Source organism: Amblyomma maculatum, chromosome 1 (assembly GCF_055883805.1).
Source record: "Amblyomma maculatum isolate TAMU_Amacu chromosome 1, ASM5588380v1, whole genome shotgun sequence".
NCBI lineage: Eukaryota > Metazoa > Arthropoda > Arachnida > Ixodida > Ixodidae > Amblyomma > Amblyomma maculatum.
Window position 1 is genome coordinate 107,041,190 of NC_139344.1, and position 13,881 is coordinate 107,055,070.

Genomic DNA, 13,881 nt, shown 5'->3' on the forward strand with positions numbered 1-13,881 from the left:
CAAAATGCCGGTTTCTCCTTGCGCGAAAACATTTTTCTTTAAATTAAGCACTGAAGCTCTACCTGTTAACACATGGCTCCGTAGGAAAAATATTTTTGTATCTTCTGCAAACTGTCGTCTGTGTGAATGCCTGAAACAATTGAGCACTGTTTCATTATTTGCTATGATGCAATTATCTTTGGGATGTGCTGCAAGGGACTCTAAAGAAATATTTGGTTCTTAATTCGTACAGCGTCCGGTATCTTGCTGTTACACAATCTGGTTCCGAACCATGACATGCTTTTCCTTATTGGACTTCATAGCTTGTGGAAGACAGGCATGTTGGAACGCAACTCTGAACCTGTTGTTTCCCCTACAATCCGTTATTGCACAATGATGCTGCACCAAGGACATTTATGAAGAAAATGAGTTTCAACCTGACTGGTTTCCGCTGGTTACACGTTGTTTATGTATGCCTGCCTTTCAGTTGTTTTCTGGTGTGCAGCTCAGCAACGGCTGAGCGCTTTGTAAACAATATAGCCGCAAACGCGTAGGCATCCGCCGTCACCCACAGGCACAGGGCACGTCAAAACTGCCTCCGGGTAAGTTATTTAGTGCCTACTTAAAATAAACTCGCCGGCACCAAGCTTTGCGGCCGCTCCAGCCCGTATATCGACGGCCCACACGTGTTCAATCTTCGCGCTCCGTAGCCGGTCGTCGCATCTCATCGTGGGGGTGAGTTACAGCGCCACTCTCAACAGTGACGTTTTAGAGAACTAAAAAAAAACAGCACAAGCAAAACAAACCTCCGGCGCTGGAGAGGCGGCGCACGCGCAGGTCGCCCATTATACAGTAGGTCGTGGATAGCCCTTTCTGTACATACCCGCGAGTAATACCATGTATGAAGAAAAAATGCGGTTTTGTGGCGGAGTGGTTGCGTGCTCGCCTCGCACTGCGAAGAAGCAGTGCTCGACTCCGCCGGTTTCCGCAGAACGTTTATTGTTTTATTTACTTCGGATTTCCGCGTTACACCCACGACGCCGACACCGGCTTTTCCGCGACACGGAGCCCTTAACAATATCGCTTTAAAATGCACAGCGCATCTTGGCGTAGTTACGGCCGAGGCGTCAAGCGTCCGACGGCGAACATGCTCGCTCCAGGGAAACGTTTTTCCTCCCAATTCTCAGAGTTACAATAGCTTCTCAATGTGAAAGCATTATTAATGTTATGAAAGCAAAAGCTGTCCGGCGTCGTCGCAGTCTGTGTGAAGCCTTCTACCCTGTCACGTGGCAGGTGAAAAAAGAAAACTCCTTCTCCACTTGTCAGGGGAGGGGGCAGAGGCAGGTGCAAGAATGACAGCAAAAAACGAGAATCGCTGATGGTGACTCGGAATAAAAGGAGAGAAGCGATTACGTATACAAATGTAAATTGAATAAGAATAGAATCAGAATAGGGAAAGAAAACGATTTCAATAGAACCAGAACGGGAATATATTGGTGAGTTAGTGATATCAGAATAGGAGTATAGATCACGATTTGTTTAACCGTTTGTCTATTCATTTGCCAGTGTACACTCACCGCTAGTTTGGAATGATGGTGAGAGAGTATATACCAAAAAGAAAAGATGACATAAGCAGTGTCAGCCACGGAAACAAGTAAACTTCGCATCAACAAGCGAGGGCAAAACTAAAGGTCAAAGATTCTCACACCGTCACAGAACTGAGTTTTTATTGTAAAATATAAAAAAATCATCATTAGACATAATACGAGAAGTGTCTGAAGACAATTATTTCCCTTCGCGTATTGTTTTTGGCGAAAAAAAAAACAATCGTAATACATCAGTCTTTGATGCAATCTGCCGTATTTTGAAACTCTGATATACACGCTCAGAAATATAGAGAGATGATAAATATATCACCTTTTTAATACTAACAGAACAATGATATTTTTGCAATTGGAAATCACGCACCGATAGGTAATACCATTCTGAATTCGATGGGCACCGCTTAGCCACACAACTCAACACTGAGCTTCGTCTTCGTGCACATACCCAGACACTTCTTTCTTCACTTTCTGAATGCTAGTAGCATGGTATGCCACATAACATCACCCTCGCCGCAGAAGCACTGTCCCGGTGCGCTCTAGGTAAACGAAGCAGGGCGTGAATAATACGGCTTGAGTCGTGTCACGTGCACAATGTTGGAAGCTCGTGGTGGAGAAGATTTCGGGTTCAAAGGTTTGATTTCCTATGCGACGTCGGTCTCAACCAAGATACGGTAGGGGCCTGTGTAGCGTAGTAGATGTTTTTCGCACAAGCCCACCCGGCGTGATGGGAGCCAGAGCAGAACGAGAGAGCCTGGGGCGTAGTGCAAATCGCGATGGCGACTGTTATAACGGGATTGCTTGGAGCCTTGGGAGGCAAACAGCCTGTCGCGTGTAATGTGGCGAGCATCATTAGCAGGGGATATATGGCATCACGAGCGTAAGTACTAGTGGCGGCGTCAGTAGTGGGTAGCGATGTATCGGCCAAAGAGCAGGTAAGCGGGAGAGTATAGCCAGCGGCATTATGACGAGAAGAGTTATCGGCAAATGCTACAAAGGGTAGATTATAGTCCCAATCCCGATGGCCGCCGGAGACATACATTGATAAAATATCTGAGTCCGGTTGAGGCGTTCTGTGAGGCTGTTGGTCTGGAGAGGAAGCAGCGACCACGATCCGTGAGCAGTTTACGAGGGGCACCGTGTTGTAGTATCGCGTCGTGGAGAAGGAAATCAGCGACGTCTGAAGCGCAGCTGCAGACATCGCTGATGCGACGCGTAGCATAGTCGATCGCGACGGCGATCATCGGGATTTGGACATTAATCTACCCTTTGTAACATTTGTAACGGTGGCCCCGGGAAGTGTTACGAAGAAGATCGGCAGTGGCGCAAGAGGAGTCCTCGCACTAGGCCAGACAATAAATCATCGTTCATCCTATCGCCATGTTGTGCCGTCTTCTTGCTTGTCACCACGTAACACTATATTGAAAGGAAACCTTCAGTCGCCATTTACGTCGATGGATTTCTAAATGTTCTCATTGTAGTCTTTCCTTCAATGTTTCCTTTCCGTCAATGGCCGAAATGCTGTCGCCTTTACTCTGCATCAAATCAGTTGATCGCCCTAAAAACGTTCATTCTGCGGTTACCTATTCAGACAAAATTTTCCAACTCCCCGCAGCGGGCACCTGTTAAAGCAGGTATTTGTGTGTACTGTGCGACACCACGGACCCCAGCACCCACGCTTAGCCGTGCGTGGCATCGTCGTGTCTCGGGAAAAGGGGATCCTGGTGGTTGAGCCGATGCCGAGTGTTTGGACCTTTAAGGCCCCTCGATAGAGGCAACACACTACTTTGGCCCACGCTTCCCACAGACTGCTCCTCCGGGCAGACCCACCCGGGGCAAATCGGCAGTCTCCTTTTTCTATCCTCCCCTCCATCTCTCACTTTCCTATTTTCCATCATACAACTCTCCTGTGCTCTACTCTCTTCTTGCTTTTCCTTACTTCCTGGCGGCAAGGGTTAACGGTGTGTGGAGTAACTACCCTGTGTTACCCCATATCAGGTTATAGTTATGGTGTACAGCTGGCGGTGGCAGGACTTGTTCGGAGTTTCCTGTCCCGTCTCCTTGTTGGGCTCCATGGTGGGTGGCTGGCACCATGGCCGAACAGCATACCTCTTTATAGATTCCTCCCCAAAACCAAATGGTCGCCTTAAAAAAAAAAAGGCGGACCGAAGCAGTATCTGACTTTTTCGGCAAAAAATCAGAAGGGTTCATCTAGTTCCACATAATCCACAGTGAAAAAACAGCCCGTACAATATCCCCATTCCTTGTCTTTAAGACTCTTACTCAAACCCTAGGACGAGGATACAAAGTATCTAAACTAGCCTGTGGAGACCTTCTACTGGAAGTCCGAGACCATGTACAATGCGCGAAAGTTGCACAGCTTGAGAACTTTGGGGAAATCCCCATTGCAGTATCTGCATACAGATTCCTGAACTTTGTCCGTGGAGTGATATCCGAAAGCGTCTTCTTGAACCTCACAGAGGAAGAAATGCTGGAGGGACTACAAGAACAAAATGTGACTAATGTGCACCGAATCAAAATAAGAAAAGACAAGGAAATACTTACCAAACACATTGTCCTGACGTTTGCAACCTCCAAACTTCCTGTATCAATTGAAGTAGGGTACATCAGAGTAAATGTTCGACACTACATACCCAACCCTATACGCTAATTTAACTGCCAACGTTTCGGTCATGGCTCACAGAGTTACCGCGGCCGCAAAACATGTGCTAGATGTGCTGCAAATGACCATGTATCCGAAACAGTGGAGGCTAGGCTAGGCTAGGCTAAAGCTACCTTTCAACACCTTTGTAATCTTAACCTTTAGCGCATGCTCCATGAGTTGCTCATTAATACAGCGGCCAGTCTGCCCGATGACAAAGGTGTTCATCTCGTGTCCCATACTCTTGCTTGCAAGTGTGCACCGCGATTTGATGAGACGACGATTCTTGGCAGAAGCAAAAATTAACACGCGCGGTTGGCACGTGAAGCCTTTCAAATAAAAAAAAAAGGCGAAAACTATATTAGCGATACTTCTCTCTTTGTACGAATCCGAATATGAGTTCCTGTGCGTGCAACGTTACTAACTTGGATCAAACGACTTGCCGGTTCCTTGTCTGCTTGCACAAGTGTGGTCTGAGGACTATATATGCGTTGTTGCCATGAAGAATAAAGTAGTTGTTAGTTAGCGCCTGTCCTTGTTTTCTCTTCTCTGTGGATTGTCTTCTGTTTGCGTTCTTTAGTTCCGTAGAAATTGTTGTAGTCCAAGCACTCGGACGCAGACATGCGACTAAAAACACTGAGCGCTTCGCCGCTTAAACACAGACTAAGGGTTGTGGCCCACTGGTTGCGAGGTCAACACTGACTTTCAGCGACGTGCTCGAAACACATGAGGTAAACGTCAAGGTCGTCCCTGTCCTCATTAAACACTGGAATCAGCTTGTGCAGGCTTATGCGTTCCGGCAGAGCAACTTGACCCTCCCCCGTTTCTGACCTTGTCTCTCCGGTGCTGTTAGCGTCAGTTGCCGGATTACTCGGTAGATCTCGTCGGAGCATCAGTAACTCAGTTTCTTTCTCCATCTCTGCCATCCATAACTCTTTTTTTTTTCTCTATCTCCGCCATCCGGAGTTTAGATTCTAGTTCTGCCTCCTCTTTCCGTCGCACACGTTCCTCTTTGCGTTCCTCTCTGCGACGAGCTCGCTCCTGATCTACCCATTTGAGCAGCTCTTGACCTAAAAAGCCAAAAGTTCGGCCATAGTCAACAAGTCGTTCTAACTCTGCTTCAGCCATCTTAGGGGTGCAGAGTTATGCAGTGCTAGGACACAACATTAAAAAAAATTGCCTACTCCTCTCTCTCTCACCGATTTGGTTGACCCATCCTGTTCGCGGACGCCAATTATGTCACAAACTCCCGCCTTTACGGTCAATAGGAGGAGGAGGAAGATGAGGAGGAAAGGCAGGGACGTTAACCGGTAAAGGAACTGGTTTGCTACCCTGCACTGGGGGAAAGGGGTAGATGGGTATAAAAGTTATGGGTGAGAGAGGGATGGATGAAGACAGTACAGTCACATCAGAGATGTCACATCACATCACGTAACAGTCATATCACGTAACATAAAACATCATAGCCTTTCGATCAGTCCTGTGCTTTTCATAAAGCGGAGCAGTGCCTGGGAGGCCTTTACCGCAGACGATCGCCGTGGCCAAGGACCTAAGATCTTAATATCAGTCAGTGGGCATCCATCTAGACGCTCCAGCGCACGGCATAGACACTGTCTTTCCTCGCTGTATATGGGGCAGTCACAAAGAAGGCGGCCTATAGTCTTGTCGCACCCGCAGTTTGTACATGAAGGACTATTTTCCATGCCTATAACAAAACAATAATAGAATGCAAATGTTACACCAACCCACAGGCCGCACAGCAAAGTCTCTTCACATCGGGGTAGGCCAGGTGGAAGCCGGAGCTTCAGGTCAGGGTTCGGGGATTTTAAGCGGCAGTTCGCAAACTTGCCAGAATTCCATAAGGAGAGCGTGTGTTCCCGCGCAAGTGCGCGAAGTCTGCCCGCTTCGTCTGCCCTGGAATAGGGACTCAACACACAATCGCTGTCCTGGTGGGCTGTTCGTGCGACCTCGTCAGCACGTGGACTGCCCACTATGCCGCTGTGTCCTGGAAGCCATTGGTAGATGATGTGATGTCCTCCATTTATGTCATAGCGATGAAGTTGTCGTATTTCCACGACGAGTAGCTCATGGGCTCCACGGCGAAGAGCCGCTTTTAAGGCTTGCAGAGCTGCTTTTGAATCTCTGAAAATAGACCATCGTTGAGGGCTTTGCTGAGTGATATGCCTAATAGCGAAACGTAGAGCGGTTAGTTCTGCTGCTGTTGAAGTACGGTGAATTGTCCTAACTTTTATTTCTGTTGTAATTGCGGGAATGACTATGGAGCCTGAAGAACTCACGGCATTCACTGAACCGTCAGTGTAGACGTGCATACGATTTGCATGGTACTCATGGAAGTATTCCAGAGTGATTTGTTTTAGTTCGGTCGGCGATAGCTCGACCTTCTTCCTGATGCAGAGTTTTGAAAGAAGCCCGTGTGGTTGATGCAGGCTCCATAGTGGAGAGGGTGGTCTAGATTCGGGTGTAAACTGGGACGGCAGAATAGCGCGATGCGCATCAACGGTCTCTGTAAACGATGTACGTGGCCGGGTAATAGGAAGACTGACCAGATTATGGCAGGGAACCCGGGTGGTGTGCCGGAAATGTGCCCTCAGGACGTCAACTGTTAGGTAGGTAGGTATTGGATGCTCGTGAGCAATCAAAATGGTAGCAGCCGTAGAGGCACATTTCGGCAATCCCAGGCAGGTTCGCATAGCTTGAGCTTGAACGCTCTGTAAAATTCTTAAGTTGGTTTTTCTGACATTTTCAAGTGCAGGTAAGTAGTACCGAGGGTGAAGTACTAAGCCCAATACTCTTCAATCTTACTCTTGTCGGGCTTGTTGACTTAATACCACAGTCGGCGCAACTTTCAATATATGCGGACGACATCTGTATCTGAGCATCAGGAGTTACGCGCCCACAGGTTAGAGCGAGGCTTCAAAAAGCGGCAAGTATAGTTGAGTCCTATCTCCACCTGCAAGGTCTGCAGATATCAACTGAAAAGTGTTCGCTAATTGCATTTAAACGCAAAAACATGTCAACTTACACCGTACGTATTGATGGTAAACCAATACCCTACGAAAGCAGTCATCGCTTTCTGGGAGTGATCATCGACAGAAATCTTTTGTGGACTCCCCATATTTTATTCATAAAAAAGAGGCTGACAGCAACTGCTCACATACTTGCCTTTATTGGGGGAAAGTCATGGGGAGCGTCCGTACGGTCGATGCTCCATGCATTATTTATGGGATTTCCAACTCGTAACTGCTGCGAGAGGTCGCGACACTAAATGCAGAATATAACAGACTGGGATTTTTTTTTTTTTTATCTGGGCGGCTGAAGTAACACTATTCTCAAGTTGTAGATTTGGAATTTCACTCCGTTTCATTCTGGAGCTACGCAAACGGTACCTCGTTACAAACAGTTAAGCTGGTAGTTTTTCTCGCAAACGTAAGCCGATCCAAACGAAGAACAGGTCCTTGGCAAATTCAAATCATATAAAGCATGTGGCTCACAATTTGAGCTAAGAGCCATTATATAGACACAACCAGAACCAAGTACGGCGAGGCAAACAAGGTTCGGGACAGTAAAGATTTGGACGGGCGGAAAACCTATTGGCTAGTAAGGCGAAGAAGTCAAAACGACTGCCGCACAGGGAAAGAAGGGGAAGAAAGAGGATGGGCGAGGTGAAGAAAGGAGCCGAAGAGAAAACTGAACAGAGAAAAGAGAGAAAAAAAAAACGGGTGGGCAAGACATCGGACTGGGAGCAGCAGGACGAGTTGATAAAGAGGTTTTATATATATTATTTACATGTCAAAACAGGAAGACGAACTCTGATGAGAGGAGCGGAGCGGAGCTGAGCTCTTTAGCTACCAAGCTACTTCTTATCTACTCGTGGATACAGGTCCACGCATTAATAAAGCGACCGCAATCCCCAGTTTGCTAGCTGGGGAAATAAAGTTCAGTTGGGCCAGTGAAGCTTGACTCGACGGCGCTAGTTGGTATAAGACATTGCCGAGTTCGGAAACATAAGTTTTGGCTATCCCTTATTCTCTTCACAGAAAGTGAGAAGTGTACACTGTCTTTAATCACGACAATAGAGCACCTATCGGTCTGCATATCATCATCCCTGCAGAAGGCCTAAGACCGGATACAGCTTCTCTTGTCGCTGCTAACCTTTGGCAAGCCTCAAAATAGCAGCTCGCCCGGAAGGTAAATTACCCTAAAGGAATAACACATGTTCTTGACTTGCGCAATTATCTTTGTTACTCCGTATATTTACCACACTGCAAGACGGGTATTCTTCAGAAAAATGTATTACTATTTTCAATGACCCGTTATATTCCTGATATTTTCAAGCCCCTACCTCACGGAAGCGTAGATTTTCATATCGCTGCCCGCATGGCGATGTACGTTCCAGGCCCTTGATCTAAATCTCAGGAAAAATCAATATGAGAGATAGTTGTTCACATCACAATAAAATAATTACGATCATGCGCAAATACGCACAAGCGGGATTTTTGAGGACATAGGCGATGAATATATTTTTTATCATCATCATCATCAGCCTGATTATACCCACTGCAGGGCGAAGGCCTCTCCCATATTTCTCCACTTAACCCGGTTCTGTGCTAGCTGCATCCACTTGACCCCTGCGAACGTCTTAATCTCATCCGCCCACCTAACTTGCTGCCGCCCCCTGCTACGCTTTCCTTCCCTTGGAATCCAGTTTCTTACCCTAAGCGACCATCGGTTATCCTCTCTTCGCACTACATGCCCCGCCCATGCCTATTTCTTCTTCTTAATTTCCACTAGAATGTCAGTAACGAATTTTTTCTCTGACCCGCTCTGCACTCTTTCTATCTCTTAATGTTACCCCTACCAGTTTTCGTTCCATAGCCTTCTGAGTTGTCCTCAACTTACGTAGAACCCACTTGGGTTAGCCTCCACGTTTCAGCCCCATAGGTGAGTACAGGTAAGATGCAACTGTTATATACTTTCCTCTTGAGCGATACCGGTAAGCTACTAGTCATATTCTGCGAGTGCTTGCCAAATGCGCTCCATCCCAATCTTATTTGTCTTGTTATTTCCTTTTCATGGTCCGGATCTGCGGTTACTACCTGTCCTAAGTAGACATATTCGGCTACTACTTCTAGTGCTTCGCTACCTAAGGTAAACTGCTGTTCCTTCCCGAGGCTGTTGAACATTATCTTAGTCTTCTGCATATTGATTTTTAAGCCTACTTTTCTACTTTTCCTGTCTAGGAAATGTTATGTTATGCCTCAATTCGGAAAATACTATGTAAGAAACATAAACTAAATGTTTTAGTAACAAAACATTTTGAACACATTTTAATTGCCGAGGAGGAACCTGCAGACAGAGATCAAGAAACATTTTCAGTTACGACGCTTAATTCTCAAATTACATCCGGTCTGTAGGCTCATATTGAGGCGTTGTAGGTTTATTTCTTTGTGAAGTTTTAATTTGTACCTTGCCCCTCGTAATTATATCATGCTTTTCTTTTCAAAATGTATTTTGGAGTGAATTTCTTCGGGCATAGGGTGATTATTCTGAGCGGAGCGCGGCACGTGTTTCACGGTACGTGCTGCACGTGGTATCAGCATACGACGAAAAAGAAGCGCCGCGTGCAGGGCGGAAGGCGAACGTCCTGCAAAGGCTGCGACGAGCGCTGTCAGAGAATGGAAAAGGTTAGACCCTAGCGACGCAGCAGGGAGCTGAGCTGCGAAGGCCGCCAGGATACCAACTGAAGTCTTCGTGTCTCAGGTAAAGGCGCTACTATAAGCCATGCTACAACGCTGCACTCTGCGGGAGGATAGAAAGCTCGGAGCATGTAGCTGCTGTTGAATTCAGTCGCAGTGTATACCCAAGTTTCCCGTAGAAGGGATGTTGCTGCAGAAAATTTGAGGCAGACTGAAATTTCTCTGCGCCTTTTATACTCCGCGAATGTGAATCAAGGCTGCGGTGACGATCAGTTGGCAGCGAAGCAAGCGGCCTCAGCAGAGGTCTATGCATCCCCGCTGACTTAACTTATAATGCGAAACTGTCTTCCTTGAAGGAGTACAAGAGTGAAATTTTGTTACTTGACGCCGAGTGTGGAGCTATACCGCGCGTGTGCCTGCCATTCGCCCTACAGATCCTGCCATCAGTGCCGGAAGAACCCAATGGAATAAAAATGGCATGCGCAGCGCTTAGCGAGCATTGTATCAGTTCTCGCAGTTTTCAGTAGAGGAGGCCAGCTATGCACTTCTCATTCGACTGGACGGGCTACTTTGGTCCTGCCTGCTAGCTCAGTTCACTTCGATATCAGTTCCTTTCATTGGCCTCCGCTGCAGAGCGAGTGCGAGCAGTTATCCGTGGGCTGCCCTGTGTTCCGGGGCTGACGCAGCGGCCAACCTCTCCGAGTGGGCTTTCAGAGAGCCCGTGCTCATCGCCATCGAGACAGGTGGAGCAGCGCGAATACGCCATGCCACTTCACCCTGACTGTGAGTGCGTCTGCGTCTTTGCTAACCCTCCTCCCCTCCCCCTGTATGAAGAAAATAAAAATTAACACGCCTAATTAGGGCTGCCTGCATGTACCTGAAGCCTACTACATGCAGTTTTCCAATTCCGGCGGGCATTTTCCAATTCCCTGTGGCCTTAGTGAATTAGCACTATATATTGTGCATTAGTATGGATGTATTTTCCGGTCTCTTTAAGGGGCCGGAAACGCTGCATAATAATGTTTAGCACAAAATAAAGTTAGTACGAAGAAACCAGGACGAAGCATACAAGCCCGTACTTGCTCCAACTGCAGAATAAGTTGGTTTTTCAGAAAAGGCAGCATCCACGCAGCGAAGTACACGAGCAAAGGAGCAGAGGAGTTTTGCAAGGATAAGATAATATAAAGCCTTTACATGAATAAGGACTAAAATATGGCCGATGATACGCGCAAAAAATCTATTTCTTCAGCACAAGGTCACAGGATGGCTTTTCACGCTTGTAGAGCCCGACTATTTGATATAATATACTACAATTATTGCATTGCAATTTCTTTTTTTATTCTGCCGGTGAGTTTTGGTTATCAAACGACAGGGAACACTTTCAACATTCACAACGTGTGGCCGTGCGGCTGGCGATTTCCAATTCCTACCAAACTTTTACGTCACATGCCTGTGTCGTTGAGGCATAGACCTGCATGAGTATGCGATCAAACCTATTCAGCTGGACACGTTACAGCCAGACAAGTTATGTTTCTGTTCAGCGCTTGACTGTAAAGAGTGTTTTTATGGCGAGAGCCTGCCTTTCTAGGCTTATGGTGCGTCGGCAGAAAGTGACCGCCGTTCGTGACCGCCGGACGCGTTATCAGGAAATGTCCGCCGTAGGAAGACAGATTAAATATGAAAAAATGATTGATAGTGACGGTTACTGATTATTGAGGTTATAATAAAGATTGGTAGAGGTTATATTGCCCAATAATAACTAATGACTTGTAATGCCCATATGTCTAATGGCGAATTCTAACGAATACAATTGATTAAAAATTACTAAAATGCTTAGTAATGTGTTGTAATGACTAAAATGACCTACTATAGGCACGAGTCTTCAAGCAGGAGCTGATGATCCAGCAGAGTGTGCACAAGGAGCAGCAGGACAGCCCCCCACGGCGAGAGTCCCGACCTTCTGTCTGCATTCCCGGACTGACCGATTCCAACTGATTGGACACCGAGGGAGCAAAGGGTCAGTATACTTCTGAGTCCAGCTAGATGTTTCTTGTTTTATATACGATCAATGACCGTTGTTTTTGTTTGTTTCTTTTTAAGTCAACGGGACTCTGGAAATGGTGCGAATAATCCAACAGTCTTTTTTCAGAATTCTGGGTTCCGGCGAAGGACACTGTGACGTGTTCCTGATCTAAATAAGTGTTTATGCTTCGGGTGAAAGTCTTACTTCGCTAATTTACCTTCTTCATGAATTATCCATTTAGTTTACTTGTTTGATTTCAAGTGTGGTAAAAGAGTGGTTTTCTGGCAAACAAAATCTCTTGGTATTTGGCATCAGTGTATTATTCTCGTTTATTCGCTGCACGTACATTCCTGTAATGTGTGTGCCTCAAAATAGTTGACTTGCCCAAACCAGCATCTCACTTTATAATATGTACCTGCTGCGACATTTACATTATTCAATAGCTCACCACGGCCGGTTGATTGGCTGTCCCAAAATGCCAGTGGCCACCAAAATCTCAACTGACAAAATTTATTTACACTGTTTAGCACCTGATGATGCAAGTATTTTTATTATTAATTGCTCTTTTTTGCAGACAACAGCCGCAGCATCCATTGCGCTTATGTGTACTAAACAATACTGAATTTTTGTCTTTTCTCTACCTTCAGAGACCTGCAGTACGGAGAGTCCCGCGTAACATTTTCCACACAGAGCGTCCTGAGGACCAATGTCATATGATGAGAAATTTCCTTCCTCCGAAAGTCGACTTGAGCGCTGACCCCAGCCTTCGTGAACCTGCAATCGACATAATTTGCGGGGCAGTGAACATACGCTTCCTGTATCATTCCATTTTTGTGTGAGGTGTGTTCGCATGCTAAATTGCAACCTACAGCCGTAGTCAACCCTCCATGGAAGGCAGTGTTAACATGAGACTTTCATTTCAGAGTTATCTTTCCTGGCAGCCATGCAGGCCTGCGGTTAATGTGTTATTGTGCGGACTATTAAACGAATGTGCCCTGTACGGAAAAAATGAAATTCATAAGACATGGCCATCATTTTTATGGATGGTCGGTGTATACGCTGGACGATAACAACTGAGTGCAGCTGGTTGCCATCTGGCTTCCTTGGCGTCGATCACAGACTTTGCGGTTAAAGAAATTTTGCCAATCTTATCAAGCGATTACCGGGAATATGCGGCAAGTGTGTCTGCAAGCAACAAATGTTGCAAATCACCAACTTCTTTTCATTTACAGCCATCAAGAACCGAGTACTCTCAAAATTCACCGCCCTGGCTCCCCCGTGCGATGAGAAAGCTTCAGAGACTGCCACAGTGTCTTCGACGCTCTTCTGCGACCCTGTTTATGGAGCAAGCAAAGCTCGAAATGATGAGCTCATCGGTGGCGGGATGCGACACCGCTTCTGTAGTCAATTGCTCCACCGCTGGCCAGAACTCTTCCCAGCCTGTGGTTGTAGCAGCTGCAACTCCGCGGTGGCAGGCCTATTATCCGCGCCACTGAAGGCTGCCTTGCACTGATGGCTTTATTTTATTTTTACTCAATTATCACGGCAGGTAAACGGGCAGGACATTTCAGTTTTGTCATCAGGAGAAGGTTTCTTTGTTTTCCTCCTGAACATTTTACTGCATATGTTCCGCTGAGATAGATGAGCAGAAGTTTTATTTATGTCATTAGGAGAAGGTTTATTGGCTTTTCTCCCTGACTGGTTACAGCAAACGTTCTGCCGAGATAGATGAGCAGACTTGTTATTTTTGTCACCAGGAGAAAGTTTTCTTGTTTTGTTGTTTGATTTGGTTGTTGGCTTTGTTGTTATAAAGTGAGTAATTTTGTCAGCGTGTGTTTCCTTCGAGTGATATTGCATGGCGCGCAGACTAAGGTGGTTGTCCTTAAAAATATCCGCGAA

General features: G+C 46.3%; 1 protein-coding gene across 2 annotated transcripts in view; it reads left to right on the forward strand.

The window, feature by feature from the left end:
- The window catches only part of LOC146203449 (uncharacterized), a 45,252-nt gene extending 31,427 nt beyond the window's left edge, over positions 1–13,825 (forward strand). The window contains exons 1-4 of one of the 2 annotated variants that reach the window (XR_014703874.1): positions 9,895–10,023; positions 10,593–10,742; positions 11,832–11,976; positions 13,215–13,825. Coding sequence is in view for 1 of the 2 variants with exons in the window: in XM_084588776.1 (XP_084444902.1) it covers positions 10,593–10,742; positions 11,832–11,976; positions 13,215–13,269 (350 nt within the window). In the remaining variant the exon portion in view is untranslated. Of the gene's footprint in view, positions 1–9,894; positions 10,024–10,592; positions 10,743–11,831; positions 11,977–13,214 lie in introns of those variants that run through there. The other variant, XM_084588776.1, reaches the window with a different exon arrangement.
- Positions 13,826–13,881: the final 56 nt, after the last annotated feature.